The sequence below is a fragment of the Condylura cristata genome, unplaced genomic scaffold (assembly GCF_000260355.1).
Source record: "Condylura cristata isolate star-nosed mole 26May11 unplaced genomic scaffold, ConCri1.0 scaffold00032, whole genome shotgun sequence".
In the NCBI taxonomy this organism is placed as follows: Eukaryota; Metazoa; Chordata; class Mammalia; order Eulipotyphla; family Talpidae; genus Condylura; species Condylura cristata.
The window spans coordinates 15121505-15134015 of NW_004567133.1; the positions used below are offsets into that span (position 1 = coordinate 15121505).

The following is a 12511-nucleotide window of genomic DNA, read 5'->3' on the forward strand; positions in this document are numbered from 1 at the left end:
GGTGCGTTCCCACAGGCCTGGTCTCTGGCAAGGGCTGAGCTGACAGGGACCCTGAGCTTAAGACTGGCTGGAATGGCAGTGGGTGACGCAGACGGAGGGTAGAGGGGGGAGATTCCTGACACTGCCTTAGCCACTTCTGGGGGGGATACCCACCCTCTCCAAGCCCCTAACATACCAGGTGCCAGCACGGTTTCCTCCAGCAGGGGCTGGACTGATGCTGAGTCCTGGCAGAACAGACCAGATGGAGCCAAAGAGCCGCTCACTGGCCCCACCAGGAAAGTGCCAGTCACAGTGGGCAAGGCGGGAGGCTCAGCTGTGAAGGGGGGGTCATGTCAGAGAGACCTTGGGGTGAGATGGGTGGGTGCCAGGGGGGCCTCCCTGGGGTGGGGATGGCAGGGGAGCGCCTCTGCTCTGACTCTGGATTATGAGGGGGCGGGCAGGGGACAGCTTTGGAGCAGAAGCTGAGTGTCCCAGCAGCTGTCAACTGCGGAACACAGGCTATGGGGTCGTGGTCTTGGTTCGCACCCCGATGCCCTCTCCCTGGCTGTGTGACCCTGGCCAACGGCTTCACCTCTCCGGCTTCACCTCTCCGGGTGCTGGTTTTCAAATGCAGAGTGTGCACCCAAGGAGGCTCCTGCTCGCAGCCCCACACCTGTGCTTCAGCTCACCTAGCTTCCTGTGCTTCGGGTCCACAGGCAGCTCCTCTGGGAAGGCTGCAGAGAGAACATCACAGTGAGCCCCCCGGAGAAGCGGCAGTTCAAGTCTGGGGGGCTCATGGCGCCCGCAGGCCTTAGGGCCTGAAGAGAACTGGTCCCGGCCCTGCCTCTGACTGGCGCTGTCCCTGTCTGCTTGAGCCCCAGCCCCAGTGCCCAGCATGGGAGAGGCAGGGCCGCGGGGCGGGGCGCCAGAGGGGTTTGAGTTGAAGAAGAAATAAATAAACTTTGCATCTTCATAGCTTGACCTCTCAGTCTTCGGTCTCCCTTGTGGAAAACAGGCGGGTTGGTGGTGCCTATTTCACAAGAGCACCCTGGAAGCCACTGGGTGCTAGGGTAGGGCCTTGGTCATCAAGGAGAAAACTCCCCATGGCTCCTAGCAAGGGATCCAGGAGAGAAAGAATGGAGAGCGCAGTTCACTGCGAAATGCTGGAAATGCTGCAGTGACCCACTGGCCGACAGACAGTATGTGGGTTCCGGGAGTGGGGAGAAGCCCGTGGCCGGAGCTCAGTGGCTCATGGGGAGTTTGGAGGGCTGGAAGGTTCTAGATGAGTAAGCTTTGTGGTATTATTTGGTATCCTTTGGAGGGTTAGCAGGACAGTAAAAAGATCTGATTTACATTTAAAAGCCACATTGGCTGCCAGATAAAGACTGATGAAGGAGGCAGTGAGATTGCATAAGAGCACAGGGCAGGCCAGGCACCTGCCCGAGCTCACCCAGGCCCTAAATAGCAGCTGCAGGATGCAGACCCAGTTCTTACTGACTCCAGAACTGGTGTGCAGTGACCTCCCACAAATGCTGCGGTGACAAGAAAGGATGAATGAGAAGCCAGAACCAAAATGTGCTTTTGGAGATGACGTTGACAGCCGAGACAGAAACCCACCAGGAGAATAGCACCCGGATCGTGTTTCCGGTCAGGGAGCAGTGGTGCGTGGAGAGGACCGCACCAAGCCTGAGCCGCGAGGACAGGACGTAGCAAGGGGCGCGACCGGGAGCCACAACAGGCTTGGGGTCCCAGGCAGGGCCAGGACCCTGGCTTGGGCAGGGCCAGGGACGGGCGGGGGGCACTCACATCTTTTCTGGCGTCTCTGCCCTGCTTCCTCCAGCAGTTCTACAGTCTCGCTGCTCACGTCTTCCAATCCATCCAATCCTATCTCTACTTGGGAGAAAAACCAAAGCCACTGACACTCAGTCAATGGATCCCCAAAGGGGCCTCCCTATTCCAACTGTGGAGGCAACTGAACCTCCTGGACGGGTGGTGCTCCCCCGGGAACAGAGGAAAGGCAGGCTGACCCAGGAACCCCGACTTACTGAAGATGTCTTTGTTCAGGCTGTCCAGCTGAGAGTCCTGGAACACGTACTGGTCCAGTGCCGCTGTCAGGAAAAGAGGGACCAGTGAGTTCTCCCTGAATGTCCACCCTGTGCTGGGCACCCGGAGAGCTGTGACCCTGCAGGCCAGGCACACAGTGGGGGCGGCTCAACAAATGGTTGCTGAATAAATGAATGCAGGAAAGAACACTGAACTTGTAGGGCCCCTAACGGAAGGAATGATGTCATGTATGCACGAAAATAGATCTGTTGCTACAAAGTAGTACAATGAAGACAATGGCAACAATAACGTTGCCGTGGGTTTGAGTTTAAATTCTAGCACTACTAACCACAAGCCTACTAGCTGTGTGGTCCTGGACCAGTTACTTCTCTCTGGGCCCCTATTTCCTCATCTGTGGAACAAGAACAAAGAATGCCTAAAAGCCAGGATGGCCGGTGAGGATTAGAGGCTCTGTATTCACCACATTAGCCAGTACACAGGAGGTGCTCAACAGTGGTGGGTCATTCTATGAAACCCAGAAAGCTTGAGGCCAACGAGAAGATAGTTGTCATGTCAGGAAGTCAGAAGAGAAAGTATAGGGTGAGGTGGGGCAATCAGGGAGGGCTTTCCAGAGGAAGTGTTCCCGGCAACAGATCTTAAAAGCTGGGGGCAGAGACTAAGTTAGGGCTTGATTTTATAGCGGGGTGGCGGGGGAATCAAGAGGCTTATGAGCTAAGGAATGGAGTGCAGTAGTGGTGGTGGATGGTGATGGTGATGCTGAAGATGATAAACTTGGTAATAATGCTCATGGTGGTGTCAGTGGTGAGTGGTGCCTAATGCTCAGTGAATGTTTAACTCTTTGCAGTCCTTTCCTAAATACTTTACACCCAGAAACTCACTCAATTTGCACAACCATCACATGGAGGGAGTTTTATTATCTCCATTTCACACATATGGAAGCCAGTGTAATATTTCAGAGTGCCTCGAATGATTGCATGTGCCCAGGCACGGCCCTCTCAGAGCACAGAGAAAACCCACGGATGGCAGGAGCAGACATGGGTGAAGCTTCTCCCACCTACTTAGGCAGCTCCTACTGCCTATGCTCTTCAAAGAAAAAAGGCCCCCAAATCCTAAGTGAGAGCCAAATCCCTCATTACTGAGTGCCCTCAGTCCCAAATTTGTCTGCTTCCCCCAAGTAAAATCCCAAGGAAGGAACAGAAGCCTGCTGTTTCTCAGTTCTGTAATTTTGGAGACACACATGGTAGCTTATCCTCTCTATCTGTGATGCTGGAGTTATTGCGCTGGGGGGAGACTGGCCATCTTCATGCTGATCGCAGATCTGCTGAGCAATGTGGTTCTGTGTTTGCCACAAGAGAATGCTGTGCAGGCGGTTCACTGTACGAGTGTCCTTGACCAAAAAGGCCAAAAGGAAGGCAGCCTGCACTTGATAATGGAATTGTTACTTTCTAACGGGGGTTGTGCCCATCAAAAGAAGGAGTATTATTTTCTAATCCAACAAAATGCATCTGTAGGAGAGAGTAGACAGCCTGGTGGGAGGAGGAATACTTTATTTCGTCTCATCTCCACTGAAACTTCTCCCCAAAGAGTCTGCCCTGGTCTTAAAGTTGAAGCTCTTTTTTATTTAAGCTGCAAATCAGCCTCTCAGCTTAAGCCTTAGCAAACCTCCCCAATGAGAAACATTCCTTTTTGTGGCTGAGAAAAGGAAGAACTAGGTTGACATTTCACATCCGTCCCCTACTCTCTCTAACACAGCCTTGCCTTATCTAATTCCCAACCTCCTTATCTATTTTTTAAAATATTTATTTATTTATGCATATTAGGCCAGAGGTGCCGGGAGATGACAGGATTCATCAGAGACAGAGTGGGGAGCAGAACAGGTGGATCTACTGAAATACACTGCTGAGGGGAGCAGCAGGTAGGGCAGGAGAGGTCTAGGTCAGCTCCCTGGCTGGGGATCGAACTGTGCTGCAGTGGCTGTGGCTGCTGTTAGCTTCATAATGCTGAGACTTAACCCTTTGTGCCATGAGGAGGCCCCCCAACCGCCTCATCTATAACACAGAGACTAATAGCACCTGTTCTCTTTGCTGATGTAAGGACTCAATAAGATAACATACCCAGTGGCTGGCCTGCTCTGAGTGCCTCTCGGATGGTAGTTATTACAAAGTCTAGAGTAATTTGACTTAGAATTCAGGGAGAAAAAGAGGGATGTGGCGTGGTACAGACTTTGTGGGAGAAAGGAAAAGAAGAACAAGAAATAGAAAAAGCTATAGAGATGGAGGTTTTGTTGGTGTGGAGCTCATTAGTGAAGGAGCCTCTTTCCCTAGCTAGTCTCCGCCTCCTGTCTTCTCTGAAGTCCCCACTCTCCCAGTCCTTACTTGCCATCCCTCTTGCCCTAATTTCTGAGGGAGGGGTCTTCTATGTCTGTAGGTGAGTAGGTGAGATTGACAAGAGAGAGAAAAAAATAACTTCTTCCCCCTTTCTGGAATGAGAACGTTTCCTCACCGATATTAGCATAAACATCCGTAGTCTCTTCATCACCTTCCATTTCACACCACAGCTTGCTGAGCTGTTCGCAGTTGATGGTATCCATGTCAGGTTCTGGGAGGGAAAGTCTTTGAGTGCAGGGAAGATCCGGAAGGAAGCCCTTGTAGGGGCAGGAGGGAGCGGCAGGGTGTCGTTGGAGCTGTCCGTGGTGCTGACCGGAGTTCCGCGGCCAACATTTCCCTAGGTTACCCACTGCTTCTAGAGCAGGCTGAGGGAAACGGAGGACGCAGAAGGGGCCAAAGGGAATAAAGCCCACCTGAGAAGAGCTCCAGCTGCTCTTCTTCCTCAGAGAGGTCCCTGTGGTCATAGAGGTGGTAAAGCTGCAAGGGGTCTGCACTGCTGTTGAGAAGATCCAGGTACCCGCCTTCTAAAGTCCCCAACTCCATGGCTGCACACTGTCCGCTGCCTGAAAGACACGCATGGGAAGACATGCACAGTCATCTCGCGGGGTGTTGGAAACACACAGAGGTGTGTTACTTACCACAATTCCCAGTTGGGTTTCTCAGTGAGGGCGGGGGGGGGGGCTGGGCAAAGAATGTGAACCAAGGTTCTTACGCAGCACCTCTGACGCTCCCAATCAGGACAGTGGGGAGAGGAAATCATATTTCCTCCCTTATAATAATGCTTGGGAGATTCCATGATACAGAAGGGGAACTGGGGCAGTGTAGATTCAAGATGTCTAACACCAAGGAACGGAATTCCACATCTGTCGCTGTCCCGAATGACAGCACCTGAGAATTATAGACACTGGTTGTGTTCCAGACACAGGAACTGGAACATTTATTTTTCCTATCAGCAATAATATAAGGTCAATACTATTGCTATCCTCATTTTACACATGAGAAACTGAGGCTCAGAAAGGTGAAGTGACTTACATAAGTTAACCCAAGTCCAAATGATGACAGGATTTGGTGCTGGGCATTATGACTCAAAAACTGTGTTTAAATGTTATGCTCTACTTCCTCGGTGACCACAGCAAGACTCTGTTCCTCTCTGTCTCTCAGCTTCCCAATTTGTAAACTGAAGGAGTTGGGCCAGATTTGCTCTCAGACCCTTCATCATCACCCATCAAAGGACCTATCAAGTACCATCAATACTACTTCATTTAATCTTTCAAGCAATCCTGGATGTGTCCTTTCAAAAACTTGTATACAAACACATAGACACATAGTTCATATGAGTCAAAGAAAAGAAACCAATTCACATGTCCATCAATAGTTGGATAGATAAAAAAAAAAAAGTAAATCCAGTCAATGAAATAATATTCAACCATAGAAAGGAAAAAGGCACTAAAGTATGCACAACGTGGATGGAACTTGAGAAACTGGTGCTGAGTCAAGCCAGAAATGAAGACCCACAGGTTGAAGGATTCCATTGCAGAAGCAAATCTTCAGAGGCAGAAAGTGGATTAGTGGTGGCCTAGGGTTGGGGAGAAGTGTGGGGGGCCGTAAAGGGGTAACTACAAGGGTCTGGGGCTTCTTTCAAGGGGGATGATGAAAATGCTCTCATGTTGGAAATGGGATGGTTGCGTGCTGTGTGAAAATTTGAAAAGGAACCCAAGTAGGTGAATTGGATTCAAATAAAGCTATTCAAACAAAACATCAGCCTGGTAAGGTAGCAATTATTGTCACCATTTTGTAGGTGAGGACATTGAGGCTCAACTAGGCTAAGCAGTCTTCCTAGTAGGTAGCTTTGAAGTGAAGCCCCGTCCACGTGGTCCCAGAGCCCCCATCCCACCCCTATCAGGTTGCCGAGATTCCATGGTATGTTCCTTGCTGGAGCTCCTACAGCAAAGCATGCTCAGTCTTCACTTATGTCCAACAGACTTTGGAAAGTGCAACTTTAAGTGAAATGACACCTGATGAAACCAATTTGACCAGAAGCTAGTTGATATGAAAGAGTGAAGTTCCTAGGGCATACTTCTACCCACAAAAATATCACAAACATCTGCATAAAGGCCACAAGCACCGCCAGCCATCAACAGTATTGGTGTTCACTTTTCAAGCCACTGATTTCAGTTCACTGGAGAGAGCCTAGCATCTATTCTGGCAGCTCAAGGTCCAGAACGCCTTTCCATCATAGGAGCATATCACACACACACACACACACACACACACTGAATGGGACCACTGAGACATGCTAGTGAAGCTCATAGCTTGGGTTGTGAGAGGAAACCAGTATCCTGGAGTGGGGAGAACAGGTACGCTCCTCACGCTGGGTATAGATTTCTTTTTCTCATTGTTATACAAGCACTAGCTGTTCTTCATAGTTTAAAACAGGGGAGTCTTATTCACTCACAGGTCTAGAGGCCAGGTGGTCAAGATCAAGGTGTTGGGAGGGCCATCATCCCTCTGAGGCTCTGAGGGAGACCTACTTGGCCTCTCCCAGCTTCCGGAACTGGCACCGTTCCTTGACTTGGGACCTGGTGACCAATCACCCCAACCTCTGCCCCAGGGGTCACATCACCACTTCTGTACCTCGATCTGATCCCACTGCTTTCTCTTAAAAGGGCACTGCATTGGATGCCAGGTCTGCTGGATAATCCAGGATGATCTTATTTCAAGATGCTTAACTTAATTACAGTTGCAAAGACTTTCCATAAAAGGTCATGATCACAGACTCCAGGGATGTGAGGTGGACAAATCTGGGGGAGCAGCTGCCATTCCACCCACTCTAACAGCACACAGGAATCCAGGGGAGCTCCTGAGGAGGTGAGGGGAGAGTTGGTTTGGAGGGCAGAATTTGAGAACTTTCTGAATGGTTCTTGCTAGACAGAAGAAAATGGAGTTTGGGAGGCAGGTGGGTAGGGCCATGAGAAACATGTTCTACTCCCCGCTGGGTTCCTGCCTCTTCTCCTTTCACTCATTATCCCCCTCACTATCTATAGGGTCTGGGCTCAGACCACGGCTATCACAGAGACTGAACTTTCCAGTCCTGGGTGGGGTCTTGCCTAGGTTTGCCCTTTTATAACCAGGCTGCAGGAACCCTTCTCAGAAGCCCAGCCAGCCATGACTGGCGGAAGCAGAAGTGAAAGATGGGGGCCCCCACCCTCTTCTCTGAGTGGGCCAGGCTGGGAGGTGAGGTGGAAGGCTTTGGCAACACCCTGGCCAGAGAGCAGGCTCAACAGCCCACTGCATTTGGGGTGGGGGACGAAAAGACTCCCCCAGCTAATTTTCACTTGCTCCCTGCCTCTCTCTTTCACAGTAAGGTGTTTATGGAGAGCTGCCGTGGGCAGCCTTCTCTTTGTCTTGGCAGGGAGACCCCGTAACAACAACTCCAGACAGGCCAGCTTGGATCAAGGTACCCAAATGCACTTTACTCACTGGCCTCAGGTCTGCCAGGGACCTTAAAGTTCAACCTCTTTTCTTTCTGCAGAGAAGAGGAGACCCTGGAGAAGAACTATGCCTTGCCCAAGGTCCCCCAGCCAGCCGGTGGTGGAGCTCGAACCTGACTCCCAGTCCAGACTTTCCTGCCAGCCAGAGGGTGGCTATTCAACAATGCCACAGAAGGGCAATAGCAGGAGTGCAGTGAAGGGCCCTGCAGAAGTCTAGCCCTGTCTGTCTCACTGTGGACTTGCTCAACTTCAAATATCAGCAAACGGAACCGACCTGCAGGCATGTTGCCCAATGAGAAGTAAGGCAACTCCAGGCTTGGGAGCCAAACTCCCTGACTCTGAAACCACTCCCACTCCCAGCTCCCTGCAACCCGAACAGGTTCATTAAAAAGACAAAGAAAGGCCATCCCTGGTGGCCCAGTGGGTTAGGACGCAGCACTGCAAGCTGGCTGCACTCGCTTCAGTCTGAGTTCGATCAGGGCCCTGAAGGTGACTCACAGGGTGCAGCAGACCCCTCCTGACCCACCTGCTGCTCCCCTCAGCAGTTACTTTGTCGATCTGCCTGTTCTGCTCCCCACTCTGTCTCAGGTGAAGCCTCTCATCACCCCTGCACCTCTGGCCTGTACCCCAGTTCTGTATGCATAAATAAATAAATCTTAAAAAAGAAAAAGAAAGAAAAGAAAGTTCTTTTAGCCTCTTTCTTTATCTGTAAAATGGGGATGCTAATTATGGTGACTCATAAGGGTCAGGCAAGTTGATTCTCCCAGGAAGGTGACCAGAAAGGCATATGACACAGACCCGGTGACCACAGTGGGGGGTGGCCATCCGGTGACCGACTCCCCTCTTGCTTCTGCGGGGTTGCCAGAGGGAGCCCCGTCCCCCACTCCCGCTGGTCACCACGGTTTGAAGCTGAGCTTCCTACCCACAGATCCCCTTGGAGTAAGAAAGCCCCTTGGCCAAAGTGTGCCCTGAAATGCCCAAGTCACAGCCCACCCCCACCCCATCGCCCCCACGAGAGCGCCTGGGAGAAACACTGCCCAGGGCTCCAGGGGAAACCGACTGGCAAGCAGGCACCCATGGTGCCCTGACTGCGGCCTCCTGACAAAGCCTGACCTTACATGCCTCCTGTGGCACAGACTGGGACTGGCAGCTCACCGTGGGTTCAGGGCCTCTGCCCTCCATGTGAGCGCCCATTTGCTGGGCGAGGAGACTTAAACACCTTGGTGAAATGACTTATCCAAGGCCACCTGGCTGGAGAGCTAGAGCTTGCACCCTGGCTGGGAGACCGTAGGCAAGTGACTGCCCTCTCTGAGTATCTGTTTCCTCACCTCTAGGGAGGGATAATGATGTTCGCCTACAGGACCCTGGGAAGGCAGGAGGGCTCCCAGGCTTGGGGCCCTGCAGTAGAGGGAGCCCACTGTATGCTGAGGAGCCTCAGAGCTGGGAGTCCCAGCTAACAGTCTAGGTCCCCGCCACCTCCCCAGGCCGCTGCACCTCCCATTCTGGGCTCCTGTCTCCTGTGTCTCAATGCTCAGGAAGTGCTCTGAGGGCCCCTCAAGGGAACTCTTTCTCCCTGCTGCAACTGCAGAGAGAGTTGGGGGACAGAGCTAGTCCTGATCAGAAGAGAGAACCCTCTCAGCCACCCCTGCCCAGGGCAGATGGTCAGGCCAGGAGCTGGGTAGAGACAGGAGCTCTGACTGACCGGCCCACCTAGCTCCAGCCCAGCACACCCTGCCCTGGGAGTCTCCCTCTGCATTACTAGAACTCGCATACGCCTCCCAGAGCCAAGTGACATGATGAACAGCCTCATCCCACTCGCAATTAGCTGTTGATGGCCTCATTTCTCAGATGAAGAAGGGGCTCAGAGAGGATCAGGAAGCTAGCATCCCAACCAGCAGCCTGGCTCCCTGGGCCCAGCCACCCCGGACCCCCAGCCACCCCGGGGCGGTGACTTTACCAGCTAAAGATGTGGGTGGCAAGATGATTTCTCCTTTCGCAGGCCTGTCTGGGGCACAGCGGAGGCATGGTCTGTCCTTTTGGTAGACGGGCAGTATTTTCAGAACATCCTCTCTGGACCCGCGCTTCCCACAGAGCCACCACCTTCCAGATGCAACTTGGGCAAAAGTTCCTAACCTTTTTGCTACCAAAATCCCTTTAGGGGGTTATTTTCATCCCCACTTTACACTCTACTGCAGGTTTTGAAAGGCTGGCTGCACCAAATGAAATAGAAATTCATCTCTTTCCCCTGAGGAAAAAATCAAGTGCTACCAGGAATTTCTAACTCAAATGAGCAAGAGGAACTTTGGCCTGCGCCCCAACATAACGTCCATCTCTACGGGGGAGATGCTTCCATCCTGGGTTGGCTGCGTGCTTCTTTCGGTTGTCACCACCGCTGTGGGGCTGGCCATTCAGGTGATGATGATGAGCTTACTCACTCATCAGTTGATCTCTTCTCAGACAGGGTACACCCCGAGGTTCCGAGGCACCGCTATGTGTCCCCAAAATCCCCAGCACTGGGATAACAGGGCATGAGGAGGCAGACTCTTCACTTGCTCATGTGACACTCTCCCATTTCTTGACTCTCTGAGACTTGATTTCCCCAACTGAGGTTTTGGGGGTTTCTAGATTCCCCATTGCCTGTCAGTTTTCCCTCTCCCCACTCACCCACGGTCCCCCTAGTACCCCCCTGCTCCCCAACCTCATGTCAAGCTGCTTCCGAAAGTCAGATAGTGGCAGGAAGCCTCAGGCTCAGGGAACATAATTACCATGATGGGCCTCCAATCAGCATTTTCATGGGCTAATAGATCAACTTCCTCTTTTCCTTCTGCACCCTGTAGCCCACATAAACTAAGTGACACCTGGCACTTTTCACCCCTCCCAATCTGTGACAACTGATTTATTGCGCACCCCTGATGGCAAAGTCACTGGCTCAGTTCTCCATCCAGAGTCCCCTCCCGAGAAGCTTGCTGTGTAGACCCAGATGCTGTCTTAGAAGAGGGACAATCCGTGCTAATAATACAGTACAGTACTATTGATAATAATAGAACAGCTTGAAGAGTGCACGCTCTGGGTTCAAATCGTCGATCCATGCTGTGTGACCTCACACAAGTTGTTCACCCTCTCTGAGCTGTGGAATCTGCCATTCAGTAGCACAGCATCCACCTCATTAGGTAGCTGTGACTTGCTTAAAGTGATTTCCAGGGAATGCTTCTAGGATGTAAGCTCTAAAACAAACACAGCAAGGGGGCACCTGAACCCCCCCGCCTGTGAAACAGAGAGCTGGGAATGGCGAGGTCAGCGGGAGTGGACTGGTGTGCTGACCTGCAGGACAATCTGCCACCACTACAGAAAGCAGAGGATGCGAGATCTACAACTCATTCAGTCTTGGGCACGCTCATGCATGGACATGCTTCTGCATCCCCATGAGGACCCTGAGGATGCTCAGTGCTATGCTGTGTGACAGGGAGCTGGGGGCCACCTGGGGTCCATTGCTGGGGGCGGGGGGAATAGTAAAAGTGAATGCCATGAGGCGGATGCAGTCGCGAGCAGCAGAAGAACCAAATGCCCACAGAGCAGGGCAGGTGGATCTGAGCTTGTACGCAGGACTTAGGCTTAGCACAGTCAAAAAGCGAGAGGATAGCCCAATTCTAGTCGTGCGGAGCGAACAACACACATTTTACAAGAACATCTGCCAATAAAAGGACACCCCGTCTTCAGTGCATTAGAGCCAGTGCCAGAGAGAGGAAAGGGAAAGGGAAAGAAAGGGAAAGGGACATTAACGGAGAGACGGGGCCCAAGGGCCAGGGGTGCTATACCGTGAGGGGTGCAGCCAACCGCCGTCGCAAGCCTCCGAAGTAGAAAAGAAACAAGCAAAGCCCAAATGACAGCGGCTTCGTAGGGTGACTTCGTTCTGGGGTCTGCTGTGAGCCTGGCACCATAACGACTCAGAAAGGAACGAACCTGCGGCCTCGCCAGCCTCGGCGGCTGGGGCTGCGCCGATCTGGGCCCAAGAGCCGGGCCCCGGGGCAGGAGCTGAGAAGGCGCCGGATGTGGCGGAGGCGGCTCTGTGGCTCTGTGGCTCTGTGGCTCTGCCACTGTGAAGGAGGAAGCCCGCACTCCCGCCACTGGTGCACGCCTGGCGTGGGTGTCCCAGAAAAAGGAGACAGAGAGGACAACAGAAACTGCTGTTCTCACTCCGACATTCATTCCCTAGAGGAGCTGAAGGTCACAAAGGAGAAACTGAGGGATGTGGCAATGCCGAGGGGCTGGGGGGCTGGCGGGGGGCTGGCAGGCTGCTGCAGTTCCAGGCACGTCTCAAGCAGGGAGATTGGGGAGTTGTGCGTGTACGTGTGATCGGCACAGCAGGCCAGACAGGCCAGGAGAGGTCTGGGAATCGGCACTGGTTGAGTCAGACCGTAGGCTTCTTGTCTATACCAAAGGGGATTGCCTCGGAGTAGGGGTTCAAAAATCGGGGCAGGGTCAAACCCATAGGCCTGGTATTTTGTTTCCGAGGTCAATACGACTGTGAGTCTGGGTATTTAATTACCACTACATGTTTCCATACGGGGTGCACAACTGCCCAAATCCCCC

The 12511-nt window shown here is 52.5% G+C and overlaps 1 protein-coding gene across 1 annotated transcript in view; it reads right to left on the minus strand.

Moving 5' to 3' along the window:
• The window catches only part of CIITA (class II, major histocompatibility complex, transactivator), a 20658-nt gene extending 15685 nt beyond the window's left edge, over window positions 1–4973 (minus strand). The window contains exons 1-6 of the mRNA XM_012731657.1: window positions 4844–4973; window positions 4546–4641; window positions 2025–2087; window positions 1786–1872; window positions 669–713; window positions 176–313 (exon numbers count right to left, since the gene is read on the minus strand). Coding sequence (XP_012587111.1) covers window positions 176–313; window positions 669–713; window positions 1786–1872; window positions 2025–2087; window positions 4546–4641; window positions 4844–4973 — 559 coding nt within the window. The remainder of the gene's footprint in view (window positions 1–175; window positions 314–668; window positions 714–1785; window positions 1873–2024; window positions 2088–4545; window positions 4642–4843) is intronic.
• Between the last annotated feature and the right edge of the window lie 7538 nt (window positions 4974–12511).